Source organism: Phalacrocorax aristotelis, chromosome 1 (genome assembly GCF_949628215.1).
Source record: "Phalacrocorax aristotelis chromosome 1, bGulAri2.1, whole genome shotgun sequence".
Lineage (NCBI taxonomy): Eukaryota > Metazoa > Chordata > Aves > Suliformes > Phalacrocoracidae > Phalacrocorax > Phalacrocorax aristotelis.
Genome location: NC_134276.1, coordinates 154,592,228 through 154,607,201, shown reverse-complemented (window position 1 = coordinate 154,607,201; position 14,974 = coordinate 154,592,228). Strand labels below are relative to the sequence as shown.

Sequence of the window (14,974 nt, the reverse complement as noted above, 5' to 3'; positions counted from 1 at the left end):
CAGGCAGCATGCTCACGTGCCACTGTCAGCAGAGGCTGAATGACCGCACCACATTTTTGCTGCTACAGGTTATCTTGCCAAGGATGAAGCTTGGGTATATCAGCAGAGGAGGCTTGCCTGTGGCTGTTCCTGCATCGGTTACACAAGTGTCCTCCTGATTTCAGGATAAGAAAAGAGTCATTGCCGTAGGAATTAAGTGTTTAAAACCAAGATAAGGAGCTGGGTACATTCTTCTCCTGCTCTCCAGTTGTGTCTTTGTGCTGCTTTTCTGCCTGTCTCATCACTGAAGGCTTCAGCAGGCCAGTGCTGTGGTTCTCGTAAGTCCTGGCAGGGAGTCTTTCTGTAGTCCTCCTTAGCTGCTTGATTTCTTCAAAACCCCAGCTTCAGAGTGTACCAGGAGAGCATCTGAACATGCACATGGGCATCCCTTAGCAATGAGAGTTTTCACACTGTTTGTCTGGGTTGTCTGGTTGCTCTGGTTGTCCCTCTTGGAGCTGCATGGTTGTGGTGTTGTCTAGTAATAGCAAGCTTTATTTACAATGATGTAGTATGAAAAGTCCTGTGAAGCTTTTATTCCTGCAGCTACAGCTCTGTGTGTATGGCCTCTATCTTACCAACAAAAAAGCCATGAATACAAATTTCTACACATCGAAAAAGGCTCTTTCTCAACATCAACATGTATCTCTATTAATTCCTTGAACTTTAAAAAATGGGATTGCATCAGGATCAGACAAATCATCTACTTAAATAAAAATGGCTAGAGCATTAAACCTTTAAAAGCATATCAGATTGTCGCTGCTTTTATTTAATATTTTCATTTTAGGTGGGGAATATGCGGGTTGAATTACTATTAACATGGGCATCTAGTCTAAATCTGCTTCCATGTTCTGTCCTGACCTTTCCTGACTGGTTTAACAAATCCTGTCGAAAGGGGAATAGCTTTAACTGCTGCTACATGAGCCAGAAATTGGAGCAATGTAGACAGGGTGAGGAGATTGATCTCTTCTACTCCTTCCTCCACCTCCCACTCACCAGGCAACTGAAAAAATACCACATACAGTGGTTACACTGAAAGCTGGATGGTCCATTTAAATGTCTGGCATCTTCATCTGTTTGCAGGCTTTTCTGAGTGTGGCTGGCTGACCCCATAAAGCTCAAACTGGAGGCTTGTGTAACTGGATCTTTTTGTGGAACAGAGCTATTGGGTCCTTCTGTAAAATGGTCTACTGGCCTCCTTTTCCAAAATACTAACCTACTGGACCTTTTGAAGTGTTGTTATATATTTTTATTGCAATATTGGAAAAATGAAGATGACTGGTGGTGGGGAAAAGATGGACAGCTGCTCTTTCCAAGAGAGTTGTTATTTCTCCATATTGTCCTATGCCTGAATTCCCAGTGTGTGCATGCTATCAACTTGCTACCATTACAGGACAGGTACAGTTCAGCTTATGGAAATCCCAGGAATGCTGAGTTACCATTTGGCATTAGTGCCAACCATGCTCATTTCGACTCTTGGTGAAGACCAGATCTTCCTGAGACATCTGGAACAGCAACTTGTCGGTAGATTAAGAGCAGTGATTTCAATCCCTTGCTGTTTTTGCACTCCTAACAGTTTTCTGGGGAAATCTGCAAACATGCAAACTTGAGCTTACTTCATGTTCTTTAGTTTCCTTTGTTGCCTTTTGCAGATCTTGCAACCAGAAAAAAAAAGATAGAGGAGGGGTTGCTCAGCAGTTCTGAAAAACTGATTATTTTAGTTTTGGCATGTCTAAGTGTTTCTATCGGTTCTGCATAAGATATGGTCATTGTGAGCCTTGATTTATAAACTCTTCTAGTTCGTAGAATTTTGCTTCAGTCTTTGGAGAAGAATAGTGATAATATCTCCATGTGTGCATATACATTATGAATATGAAGCCATCTTAGAAGGATGTTGGAGTGTTTTACACATGAACAATTTGTTCTTGAATGTTAATTTAACGAATAAAAACTCCCTGTGCTTTTATGAGCTTTTATGAGCTTTTATTTTTTGATGGAAGCTTAAGATACTCCATGGTAACCTGCTGAATATCAGGTACCACTTTCAGTTCATTGGGGTAACATCAGTCCAACGCTAGATCCTCTCCCGTAGTGATGCATGTCCTGAGAACTTGGTTTTGTTTCTTTTAATGATGCTGAATTTCAGTGGCGTGAGGTCAGTACTGTTGCCTGCAGCCAACTCCAGCCCTCGCAGGAAGCAGCAGTTTCAGGATCACTTCTTCTCTTACTTTTTTTTTTTCTTCTAGTTAAAAGAACCTTCCTGTATCACACATTTGTTGGTGTACCTTACGCAACAGTTTTCTGTGTAAAATCCGCCACAAGTTTCAAATTCCTCAAGAGTCCCATAGCTTTTCACTCTCCCTCCCTCCCATTCCAGATGGTCTGTAGCAGATGCTCATCCGAACTGTTCTGCAGCCAACGGCACCGTATTAAAAACTGAGCTATATTTAATACTCATACACGCGTGCACACACACATATACATATCTCTGTATAAATAGCCTTAACTGGCTCTGGAGTTATGCATTGCTGATAAGCAGTACAAGGTTCCCCCAGTTAGTTTTCTGGCTGTGTACCTGTGTTTCCCTAGAACTCAGCTGACTCATTTTAGCTCTGGGAGTGTGTTTTCCCTCCTCAGGTGCTCTCTGCTTGAGCTGCATAATGCGGGGGACTGTGCCAGCTTGGTGCTTGGCAGGCAGGGTTTTGCATGGCCGCGCACCACAGATGGCTTACAGGCTGCAGGGTAGAAACCACAAATGCAAATTGTGCTTTCTGAGCTCCTGAGCTTGCTCTTTACCCCTCAGTAGCCCTCAAAGCCTAACTAAAGTGGCTGTGTGAGTGCCTGTCTCCCTCCCGGCCTCTGTGCGGTGTCCAGCACCATGCCTTGCAGCAAGGGGCTCCCTCTAGGTCCCAGGTCTCTTCGGCATTTTTATGATTCTGATAATCTCAGCACCGCGTATGATGCAATCTTCCACGCCGTTACCCTTGAAATCCCTCATGATAGGGAGAGTATTGCTTTGTTTTTGCCCTTAGACATGGGGAATCAAGAGGTGAAGGACGCCTTTGCGCCAGGGGATGAGAGGCCGGGGCTGCTCAGGCAGCGTGGGACAGCACATGGCGCGTTTGGCTTCTGACCGGCCCTCTAACTGCGTGGCCACGTTTCTTTCCTTACCAATGTTAACAGAGCCTGGAAAAAACACTTTCCCACCCCCCCACTCCCCTTCTTTTAAGCTCTGGGGTACCGGTCACACAAGCAGGGGCCAAGGGGCCACTGGAGGCTCGGGGATTGCGCTGTCTAGGTGCAGGGACAGGCATCCATGAGCGGGCCCGTGTCCCTTCCCGTGCGTGCATGCATGCACCCAGGCTAAGCCTCTCCCTCCCTTCTCAGCCAGCTCCCCGGGTACCCAGTTGCCTCTCAATAGCTTGAGTAGATCTTGGCTGTGGCTTGCAGGGGTCTGAGTTAGTGTTGGCCAGGATAGCGCGAATGAGTGATTACGTGTGCCTGTGCTTATGCAATGTCTGAAACTTCCCTCCGCCTGTCTCTATCCCCAGGACGCTGGCAAGCTTTTTTGGCAGTCTCAGGAGAGTCGTCTTCCACAACGCACAGTGCACTCGCTCAATATATCCAACTAATTAAATTGCAGTGCCGCAAGTGAAAGCGGCTTTGTTTGCGCATTAGCGTTTGAGGGATGTGGGCTAGGAAGATGCTGTGCAGGGGTGCGCGTGTATGTGTTGGCTGGAGGCACTGGCTAGAGCGCCCTTCTGCCTGTCGTGCCAGAAACTTGTGTTGCCTTGTGGGATTATTCTTGTAATTAATCTTGAAAACAGGATGAAAATCCACGTTTCCTTTTTAAATGCTCCCTCTTCTTCCTTTCTGTTACCTGTTTGCTTTTAATGTTTTTCCTTATCAAAGTAAATTAAAAAAAGGAAGCTTTTTTCTAACATAAGAGCCCAAGTTGCCTTGTTCTCTCCATTTGAATGGGGTTGCATATTACATGCTTGTGTTTGTACTCCTTCTCAGGTTTAAAGCAAGAATGAAGTAACTTGCCTCTGATATCTCTGCTATGGGCAGCCTTCCGCTGCTGCAAACCTGGCATTTGGAAAGGATGATAGGCCAGGGAGGGGATGCCCAGACACATGCAGCTTTGCTAACTAGGAGACATTGTAAGAGACTTGGAAATGAGTAACAGCTAAATGACTTCTTTTGAAGTCAATCCCTCCACGTGGAAGCTCCCTTTTAACTCCCACACGCACTCCTGCATTCCCCTTGCCTGGGAATCTCCCATCACCACTGAAATCAGCAATCTATCGGATGTGGTTTGTTTGGAAATCAAATGTGGACTCTGAAAATGATCACGACACTGTGTGTTTGTGAATCTTCACAGTTTGTTGCAGGCATTTGCTTGTGGTTTGGCACGACTGCAGTTGCCCCTCTGTTCCTGAGAAACAGATCGGTATCAAAAGGATAGGGAATGGTTTGCATGCGTGGATGTTGCTGGGTGTTTGTGTTTTCAATCTCTTTCATAAACACTGAAGTACGATGCAAGCCTGCCAAATTTTTCCTCTCTGACCCTCTCCCAGCTTTCTGTTGAGATGTAGCTCTTGGGGTAATGACAAGCGGTAGGAGCTCCCTCTCCCAGCCAGTGTTAGGGTGTCCGCAGCCCTCACCAGCCCAGCTGGGGCACAGGGAGGAAAGCTGACTCACTCGTGCAGTAGGGCTCAAGAACCCAGCCTTAAAAATAGACGAAGGGAAAAGGCTTTCAATGGGCTAGTACTGCAGGATGTGCCAGCCGCTTGAAGTTTACAGAGTGCTGTGTTTGGAGCTTGCTTGTGAGCGGGTGGATTGTGTCTAACACGAACAACCTTTGGTCTTAAACCTAGGCTCTTGAACTGTGTTCTCCAGCTGCCTTCCCGATAAGGATATCGGGTTATCTAGAATGCAGGAATGAAAAGCAGCATCAGCAGGTTTCCCAACTCCGTGTTTGTATCGGGTTCTCCAGAAGCTGCTGCCACTCTACTAAACAGACTTATTTTGCTGCAACAAGGCCAAAGGAAACAATTAATGATGAATTAGTTTAGCCTTATGTAAATCATGGGCTATAAAACTTCTCCAGATTGTTTCCTGTTTGAGTTCCTGCATATCTTTGTAAGGAAACCTGCAGTCCTCAATTACAAATGGCTTGGGTCGAAGAATTCACACTGTTCCTTCATGATTGATTGTTCTCCCTCTTTTTTAGTATTGTGTCCCTTTATAACCACAGTGAATGGATCTGGCTTCAGTTTGTAATCTTAGCTGCAAGCTGGTAGAGCCGTTCTGTAAGTCTTATTCCCTGTTTCAGTACTTAAAGAAAGTTCATGTTCTGCATTCATTTCCTCTTTGACAAGCTGAATACATTGGTTTCTTCTTTTGTTATTTGCTTTTATTTTGAGGCAGGATCTCCAGCTTTGCAGTGATTCTTGTGATTCTCTGAACTTTCTCCAGTTGTTCAACAGCCTTTTTTTTTAATTTGGCGATATAGGATTGGAGCCTGCCTGTGGCCAGTAGCAGCTGTGCCTGCCATAAGCATGGAGAAAACGCTTCACAACCCTCTGTCTTCTGAAGTCTTCAAACCTGTGTACTCTGGGTTGTGCAGGGGGCGCAGACTTGTGCAATTGGCATGAGGCTGTAGTGCAGAACTGCAGCTGGGAATTGAGCCTTACAAGGCGACTTGTTTTAAATACAAAGCCTCATTTAAGAAAAAAAGCAACAACCCCACCACCACCACTAAATAAAGAAAAAAGGCAAGATTTACCATTACCTCCCTGCTGTTCTTCAGTTGTGTAAGCCCAGCACTGGCCCCGCAGCATGGGATGGCTGTGCAAGGGTCCCCAGTGCTGGGCTGCTCCTGGGACTGTGTGAGACCCCAGTGCTCTGGCCAAGGGGCTCGAACTGGGGAGCAGTGGAGGGGTCTGTCGCCCTTGGAGTGTGAGCACACATCTGCAGCAGTTCCTCCCCAGGCCCTCCTTCATGCACCCAGCAGTGTGGTACCTGTCCCACAGATGGTCCTTCAGCCACATCTCTCCCACGGTCTCAAGTCCTTTTTGAGATCTCTGCTTCTGATTATCAGTCACCCAAGCATGACTTGGGGCATTTTGTTTGCAGCAATAATTTTTTTTTAACTTCAACTTTATTTAGAACATGCCACTTGTTTATGGCTACTTACCAAGTACTCTGTGTTTTGGTTTTGTGACCTGACCTTTTTATTGCTCGCTGCTCCTGGTGATGCTGTGTTACCTGCAAACTCCAGTGGTGGTGACCTTTCCTCTCAGGTCATTGATAAGATATTAGAGTCTGGGGCCAAGAACCGATTGCTGTGGGAACCCACTGAAAACGTGTGGTGCAATCAGCTGATTTGTGTTTTGCATCTGGAGATTTCTTATTTCTGTATTATGCTGAACGTGGCCTGTTGACTTCGTATCACTCTGGCTCCATTTTGTATAGCACCAAGCCAGTTGCCTTATGAGTGACAAGGTGTATTAAGCTTGTAATATTATTACAAAAAGAGATAAAATTTGAGAACCTAGATTATCAGTTATTGTGGAATTACAAGCATAGGTTAGATTTCTCTCCCTTTTATTCTTGGACTCTAACTACTCTCTTCCCTTCTCTGTTTCTTCCTTCAGTCAGGAATGAACAGTAGGTAGGTTGACTTGCTGTTACTTTGGTTGCCTTGTTTACACTTAAATATTTTCATATTATTTTTTCCAGTTCATCACTATTGTCTCATACTGAAAATAGTTTTAAGAGCTCCTTAGAAGCTCTGTTCAGATTTTTCAGATGGAGGTTTTCTAGGTCTGCTAATTAAAATGGCCAGCTTTGAGTAGCTGTTGTTTTTATATTCTCTTCCATTATTGTTGAGATGAAAATCATTTCATTACCATCCTGTGGGATGGCTGTATCATCTGTTCTCATATAAAAAACAGTAATTCAGAACCGCCCCCTCCCAGGAATATTCAATTAAACATTTTGATCTTCCTCCCTCCCCCCCAGTAACTGCAGCCAAGTGATGGCCTGATCTATAATTAACATTCTTCTGGGTACTGACAAACTCAGAAGCAATGTTTTTTCCCTCTCAGTTGCACTTTCTGTTAACTCTTTCTTGTTTTCTAGGTTCTGATTTATGTTAATTCTCATTAATTTTTCCTTTCTTCCAGTAGCCCAAATATGTAATACTTAGAAGTTTCTATGGTAAGCAGGGTTGTTTGCACAGTGTGGCTTTCTCTTCACCTGCCATGGTGAGATGTCAGGGGTTTTGTTTTTGGTTTTTAGGCATGTGCTGAAACATTCATAAATGATTTACAATCAACATTGATGCTTCCTTGGTTAAAGATCTTCTCTCAGGTTCTCTTCGTCCTCTGTTTTATGAGGGTGGCTTGAAGAGCTTGACCATCTCTTTAGGACTGCAGAGCATGTGCTGGAGGATATGGTTGTTGCAGGAGAAGGGTAGGGCTGTGCTGCCCAGTGTTGTGCTGGCACGGCTCCCACAGCAGCATGCCTCTCTCTCACTGACTCGGGGATGCAGGAATCTAGTGCCAGCCTTTACTGAGTCTCCTTTCGTTCTTGAACCTGCCTTTCAGTTGGGGAAGAATAAATGAAGGTAAGCCCATGGCACGCGTGAGAACGACCACTTTAGGATGGGCAGTTTTAAATGGTGGGGCACAAAAGTCAGTGACACTTGGCAAAAATACACAACTGGGGATTGAGAGGAAGTTCTTGCACAACCTTAGCATGCTGCTTATCTTTCTCAGGTTTATTTTATCCCTTTCCAAGCCTTGTGACTTTCCCTCCCCCTCCTGTGGCTTTCTGTCTGCACCCTTATTCTTCTGGATCTGCTCCTACAGGGTCTTCACCTATGGCTTATGGCTTCCTTCCCGATTCCCCTGATCTTCTTTAGTTCCTGCAAGGTGATGAGTAGCTTAGGCCTCTTTCACCTGGTTGGGAGCAAAAGTCTGGAAATGAAAGGTACAGATGGGGGGATGCTCTGAATGGGGGAGGGCTGGCTAACGGAGCTGAAATGCCTGTTCACAGCCAAATGAAAGCAGAGCAGGTTTGAAAGTCTCCCGTGTATTACGAGGACCCATGAGGGGAGAGAGCCAGCACAAATATTACTAAATAAGCTGTTCTACTAGTCCCTGCATTTCTGGAAAGAAGCGTAGAGGAGAACTAAACACACAGCTTTGGTTTTTTTTTTTAAGACCTTATCTTATGTTACGGATGTTTCTGTCTACTGCTGTTTTGGGTCCTGAACCTTAATCCAGTACTGTTCCTTTTTTTTTTTTTTTTAAATAAAGTTTACTGAAGTAATGTTTTCTGGCACTGTGACAAAAGACTTGTCATAGGAAATTGGAATACCAGCTCTCAAGTATGGGTTGCCTTAAATTAATTTGTCTAGACGAATGCTACGCATACTTCTGAGTATGTATTTGATCTTGTTCACATCCTGTCTCCTTGTTTCCTTTCTCTCTACAGCTTTCAGTAGAACTTCAAACCTAAACGGGTCTGCCTTTGACATGAGTGAAAACCAAGTGACCCCCACTGCTCTCGTGGGTGGTGTAAAATTAAATGCATCTTTCTTCAGAGGGAGGGTGCCAAAGTACCAGTGCTGATGGAGGTACTGGTCCATACAAAATGAGATGCCAAAACGATTTCTGTGGGGTTTTCTGCAGAATCAAGGCTGTACAAGTGCAATGTGGGCATCTTGAAGTATCCATCTTGTGGTATTGAGGACCACTGGAGGTGGCTTCAAAACGCAAAGCTTTTTGCTGTGGGATGGGTTTGGACAGGGCTGCTCATCCAAAGCAGCTTTAGCGTCACGGCTTCAAGTACAACGTAGAGACATTCTTCCCTGTTGTTGTCATCAACAAATACTATTGCTCTGCTCTTCTTTACCTTCCTGGGTTGGTAGCTGGTTTGACATGAAGCATGCTGCAAAGTTGCAAGCTGGAAACATTTTGACAGGTTTGGGATGGGAAGGCTTTGATTATACCCGCTGTTGGCAAAGTATCAGCTCTGAATGCATCCACGGTTTCAGGCTTAGTGCAAATTTATGGAAAGGATGAGAGGTATGTCAGATCAAAACCCAGGATGTTTCTACTGAAAACAAGATGTAGGACTTCTTTACTGGAACGGGGTTCTTTCATGTAGTCATTTGTTCCACACTCTGGTGAGATCACAGGCTGGAACAGGATTTGACATCAAACTGACTTTTTTAGTGTGTGGTACTTAATATGTAATGCTCAGCAATAGAAGCACTGAACACAAAGTCCTGCTAGTGTTGTTCCTCTTTCTGCCCTGATAGTAGATATTTATTTGATAGAGGGGGCAGCAGTCTCTGCCGGGCAGGGTCTAGAACCCGTGGCAGCTGAGGTCATTGCTAGCCAAAGGCTACTGATCCTTGAGCTCTGAATCAGGCAGGGGAGTTCATCTCCTGGGTAAGGTGATATGACCTATGGATTTCTTCACATTTGTTTTGCAAAACTACTCTGTGTCTTTTTTTCTCCTTCCCTTGTGCCCAGGCACCTCTGTCTTGAGTTATAGGGTTATGTGTGTGCGGTGTGTTTTTTTCTTTTTAAAACTTTACATGCATCTGCAATTTTAACCATTATGTCTATGAATATTAGGCAGCATTTATAAAAGCTAAGTCATGTTTTTTATAATCCACTCAGGGAGTCTGCGTTTAGGCACTTGAAGAGATAGTCTGACTCTTCAAAAATTAAGAGTGCTTAAATAAACATTTAGGAGCTTAAGTTTGTCCTTTCTTTTCAAGCCTCAGCTTCGCTGCTTCTACTCTTAAAAACAAACACACAAAAAAACCCAGCAGAACCACCCCTCTGGTACTAAAGATAAATCTGTAAAACAAAACCTACTGACTCTTTAGTGAAATAAAATGCCCAATCTCTCCTTGAGCTGCCAATAATGATTGTAAAGCCTTACTTATTTTATAATAACAAGACAGCTTTAATTAAAGAGCTGACTTTTGATGGGGGATGTGTAGGCTTGCAGCCAGTGTTAGGAAAAAGAAGGAACGATCGCTCCTGCAAGCTGGAACCCTGCCATTTAAACTTTGCAGCCATTAAAGAAGTAACATTGGTGAAGATGCGATTTTTATTTTAAATGTCAAGTGTCCTGTCAGTCAGGAGTGGCAAGCCAGAGCATGCAGCAAGCACTGCTGACAGAGCAGGAGTTGTTTCCTTCTGACGCTGCTCAGACTAATTTAAGATCCTCCTTTGAAAGATACTGGTTTGGTCCTCAGGGGGGAGGCTGTTGTGAACACTTTAAACATGAAACAGCTGAGCTGCAGAGCATCTGTGTTCTGCAGGAGGCCTCCTGCACTGATGGGAACCTAGATGAGAAATTACGATTTTGCCGGGCTCTCCTAACGGCATCGCAGTACGGCGTGCCTGTGGGGACAGTTATGTTTGTGGGAGGTTGTGCCCATGGGCAGAGGCTGGCAGCTTCAAGTGTTGCTTAACATGTGGGAACTGTGATGAGACCTTGCAGGTTGAGCAGATGAGTGAACTGTCACTGGCCTGCAGGGCAGGTTACACCATTTCTCTTTTAAGTAACAGTCCCTGAATTGCATGGTACCAGTCATCCTTGTGGGAGAGGGTTTTGTCTCGTTGTAGGCCTGACTCTTCTGAATTCTCTCCATGGTTATCCTTTCCTCCTTCCTGTTATATCTGTAAAGTCATCTGGGAGTTGGACTTGATGATCCTTATGGGTCCTTTCCAACCTGAGATATCCTATGATCTCTAAAGTGGATGCAAGACTAGTGGATTCTGTTTTAAACTCAGGAATCATGATGGCTGTGCCCTTTACAAAGGGCTTATCTGTGCCCTTCAACAAGGGATGCTGTTGCTTTCTTCCCCTCCCATTTCCATGGTGAGGGAAGATGGCAAAAGAAACCAAGTGCAGTGCACCCAAATGTTGTAAAACGCTGCTATAATGTTAAGATCTATCTGCATGCATTGAAGAAGAAACTGGAGTAACTGTTTTCTTTCAAAAGTGGCCATAAATTAAACCAGCTGTGCAATAACAAAATGTGTTGTCCTTGCTGCCGAGCTCTTGGGCAGAAAGCAGGACCATAAATGCCCACTGGTGAACTCTAAAATTTGTACACAAAGGTTCCAACTTGTCTGAAAACTTTCTTTCACTGCTTACTTTCTGGCTAAACACTTGGTAGTTACCCAGAAGACACCAGTTAGATGTAAAACTTGTGGTAAATCAAGTTCCTTCCAAAGAGCCTGTAGGTGTACCTGGGGCGTAACCGAGCAGATTAGTATTATCTCACAACAAATATTTATGACTGACATTGTATGCCTGGAGCATAGCTGGGTCAAGACACCCCCACACCGAACAAAAAACCAACTGCATTTGTTCTTTTCTTCACTAGATAGTTTTAAAAAACATAAACTGATTTCCTGAAGTATTTTGCCTGAGTGCCAAAAATTATCAGACACGAATGACTAAGCTTTGGAAGCTGAGCTACCTTTTCTGTCTAGGGTGAGTCACAGTGGCTGGAGGTGGCAGGGGGAGGCTTGCCCCTACTCTTGGTGGTTTGGAGACTTGTGAAGGGCAGACCTGTCAGTCAGGCTTGTCTTGCAGCCTCTGCAGTCACTGATGGTCAAGAATTATGACCCTGCTGCTCACTGGGTGAAGAGAAGGGCATGGGGAGAAGTGATGGAGAGTTTCATTTTTCTGTGGTTCAGCTGCTCAATCTGGCAGCCTAAGGGCTGACTTATGAGGCAAATGAAGTGCATACCCACGAGCCTGCTGTAAGAGGCACAAAAAATAAGAAGAGAAAAAAAAAGTAGCCAAGACAAAAGAATGAATTCAGCTGACCTGAGAGCATAATCCAGACGCTTGCCTGCAATACAGAATTAATAATGTGTTTTGAGGTCTCAGCCAGGGACCCAGATGGGGGGAGCCTTGTTGAAGGGCTTCCAGCTCGCTGACTCACCGCTCTAGAGCTCTGGCCCCCGTGACTCACACCCCTCTCTGATTTTGGCAGTTTTGGGGAGAGGGTGGGAAAGAGCAAAATATGAGCCCAGCCTATTGAAAAGTTAGACTAGATCCAAGAAGTATGCACTGGGGGAAAGGCAGGGGAATGTGAGGAGGATTTTCCTATTTCATATGACTCCCAAGAGGCTTGAGCTAGGAGTGAGCAATAGCATCCTTTTCTCTGCAGACAGTGGGCTTAAGAAACACTGAACTTCACAGTTGTTTCTCACTCTTGCCTCAACTGTGCAAGGGTTTCTTTTTTTTTTTATTTTTTTTTCCTTTCAACCCATACTTAGTCCTAGTTATTATAGAGTTTAATTTTTGTTTTAATTATCTTTTTAAAACCAAAATACTTTTTTTGGTGGGGAGGGGTGTTAAGGAAAGTGAAAGAATATTTTGGAACAAGGAAAGGCAAAGGAGTAAACATGGTTGTTGAAAAGTCCCCCTATTAGTTAAAAATAAATACATCTCTTCTTTGTTGGTTACGGGTAGGAAATACTTGAGTGTTTGCAATAGAAGTGTGTGCATGCATGTGTGCATAATGGGGTGGATTATAAGATTTGCTCAGCATGAACTTCAGCATTTCCAACTGTGTAACCTGAGCAAGTTGGGAAGATGTGCAGATTTAATTACCATGTAAATCTATTAACTCTGAATTTCCTGGCATTTGTTTTGCTGATGACACAACCTGGATGTTATTCACTTAGTGGATTTTTTTAATCTGTCCAAATTATTTTTTTTTAATGCTTACAATGAGTAATTGCTGGTGTGAGACTCCAAACGATCATATCTCCTGTTATGGTATATCTCTTTGCTGTTTTCAAATACCAATTTCATGTTACTTTTCATATCCTCCTGCAAATGAGGTAATTTCAGTGTAGTTAAAGACTAGACAGTGTAAAGAATTTTATAATAGAGTAAAATAATTGAGCAACTATTTCTCTGTGTCCCGGTTTTGATTTTTACACTGTAGAAGATAAACACCTAGAAGTCTGAGGTTCACTCTGTTTGCCCTTGGCGGGTAAATAAGCCAGGGTGGCATAGATCTCTCTACTGTGTTATCAGCATGTTTTAGGCATGACTTGGAGGACTGTTTACAGTCCTCAGTCTCTCTGTTCTCTGCTATGGCTGCATCTAAGACTTTTTCCCTGCCATCAGAAAGCTGTTCCTGATGAAGAAAGGAACGTTTCCTCCTTTCTTCCTTTAATCTAAAAGCTATTTTGGTTCTTCATCAGGATGAGAGGAAGGATCTCTGTGTCCTGTTTAAGAGTGAGTGGTTAGGTGTGCTTGCAGCTGCAACTCAATACTGTGGTCTCTCCAAGGGGTCTCTTGGCAAATCAGATTTCTGCCATTTCAGGTGTGGTTGCATTACTTTTTTTCAAATATTCACTGCCAAATACAGTTGGTTCCCCCTCACCCAAGTTAATGCATACCAAAGGTAAGCACCCTGGTATATCAAACTGTATAGGGTACGGCCTTCTGCTCTTCCACTCTTTCTCAACTGGGGGGATGTTGGTGAATGCCTCTGTGGGGTTGCTATTGTCTCCTTCAGCCCCTATCTTTGGAATCACTCTTAGAGAAAAATACTGTATTGCTGCCAGGCTGTCCTTCATTTCTCATCCTTGTAAGAGCAATGCAGAAGGAGCCTGGATCTGTGCCTCATAACAGTGACGTATCGATGCACCCCGTGCCAGTAGAGGAGCTTTTCTGTTCCCTGCAGGGCATATGTGAATGAATTGCAGAGGTGAGGCTCCAGGGGGTCCATCAGTAACTCTTCTCAAAGCTGACAAAGATGGGTACCACGTGAGACAAGCTATGGCTGAGTTTGGAGAAGAGTGAGTGGTGGCTGGCTTCTCTGCTGCAAATGTAAAGGATTTCTAGAAAGCGAAGAAGTTGAGAGAAGTGATGTACCTGAAAATCTGCAGAATTTGTGTTTGAATCTCTGAAAACTAACTGATGCCGAAGTGCGAGTGAGTACTGAGAACAGTTGTCCTGGTTGTTGGAAGCTGGCACACGCTGACACCTCCTGTTCATTGCCAACAAACTTGAAACGGGAATGCCAACAGTACCACCAGCAACATGTCTGGGAAGAAAACACCTGCCATGAGGAGGCTTTTTAACCTGTGCCCAGGGGTTTAACCTTGGGATTGCGCATGCAGAAAATCACAGACTTCTGTGCTGCCTTGTCATTGGTAGACTTGTGTGCAGTCCTTCTCTAGGCATGGTTCTTCATTAGCTAAAAAAGGCAGGCCTCTGCTCCAAGCCCTTATGAGTGAATGCTGCAGTTGCAATCCCAGGTGGAGCTGATTGCAAGGTGTGTGTGATGCCTTTTACAGCTCTTGCTGTGCAGTCGAGTCTAGAGCTCAACCCATGGAGCCTGACCAGCATGTATGTTCCATCTTTAACAACTGGCGCCTTGCCTGGATACCCCAGAGCTTGAAGCTTTTTGTTAGCAGCTGTGACTCCTACTCAGATCTCCTCAGCTACCATATAAGCAGCTGCCAGATGTCTGTGAAATGTGTGCTTGGTTACTTGAAGACGAGTTGGTATCTCCATGTAGCCATGCTTCTTGATCTGTTTGATGCTGTTAACTAGAAATGCTGCTATCTTTTGTGATATTTCATGTTTTATCTCCTGCACACCTTTGTTCATGCAGACCACAAAAGAGCTGCTGAAGAAATTATTCCTTTTTTTCTCTGTTACCTTAATATGAGGGGAAATTAGGTAGGGTGGTAGAATTCATGCCTGTGGTGCACGTTTACTTCCCCATGGATGGGGGCTGGTTTGTGGCCTCCCCTCTCTTCCCTCTTTCCTCATTTTCTCAAGTAGTGCTGCCTTGTACATTACATGTACTCTGGATTCCTTTGATAAAGAAGTAAGGGTGCAGTCCTTGCACCCT

The 14,974-nt window shown here is 44.3% G+C and overlaps 1 protein-coding gene across 3 annotated transcripts in view; it reads left to right on the top strand.

The window, feature by feature from the left end:
* The window catches only part of CREB3L2 (cAMP responsive element binding protein 3 like 2), a 76,716-nt gene that overhangs the window by 23,552 nt on the left and 38,190 nt on the right, over positions 1-14,974 (top strand). Inside the window, exon 1 of one of the 3 annotated variants that reach the window (XM_075116962.1) lies at positions 7,654-7,672. The exons of the other annotated variants lie outside the window; for them this stretch is intronic. Within the exon in view, the coding sequence (XP_074973063.1) occupies positions 7,667-7,672 (6 nt within the window). The 5' untranslated portion in view covers positions 7,654-7,666. Of the gene's footprint in view, positions 1-7,653; positions 7,673-14,974 lie in introns of those variants that run through there. 3 annotated transcript variants of the gene reach the window in all.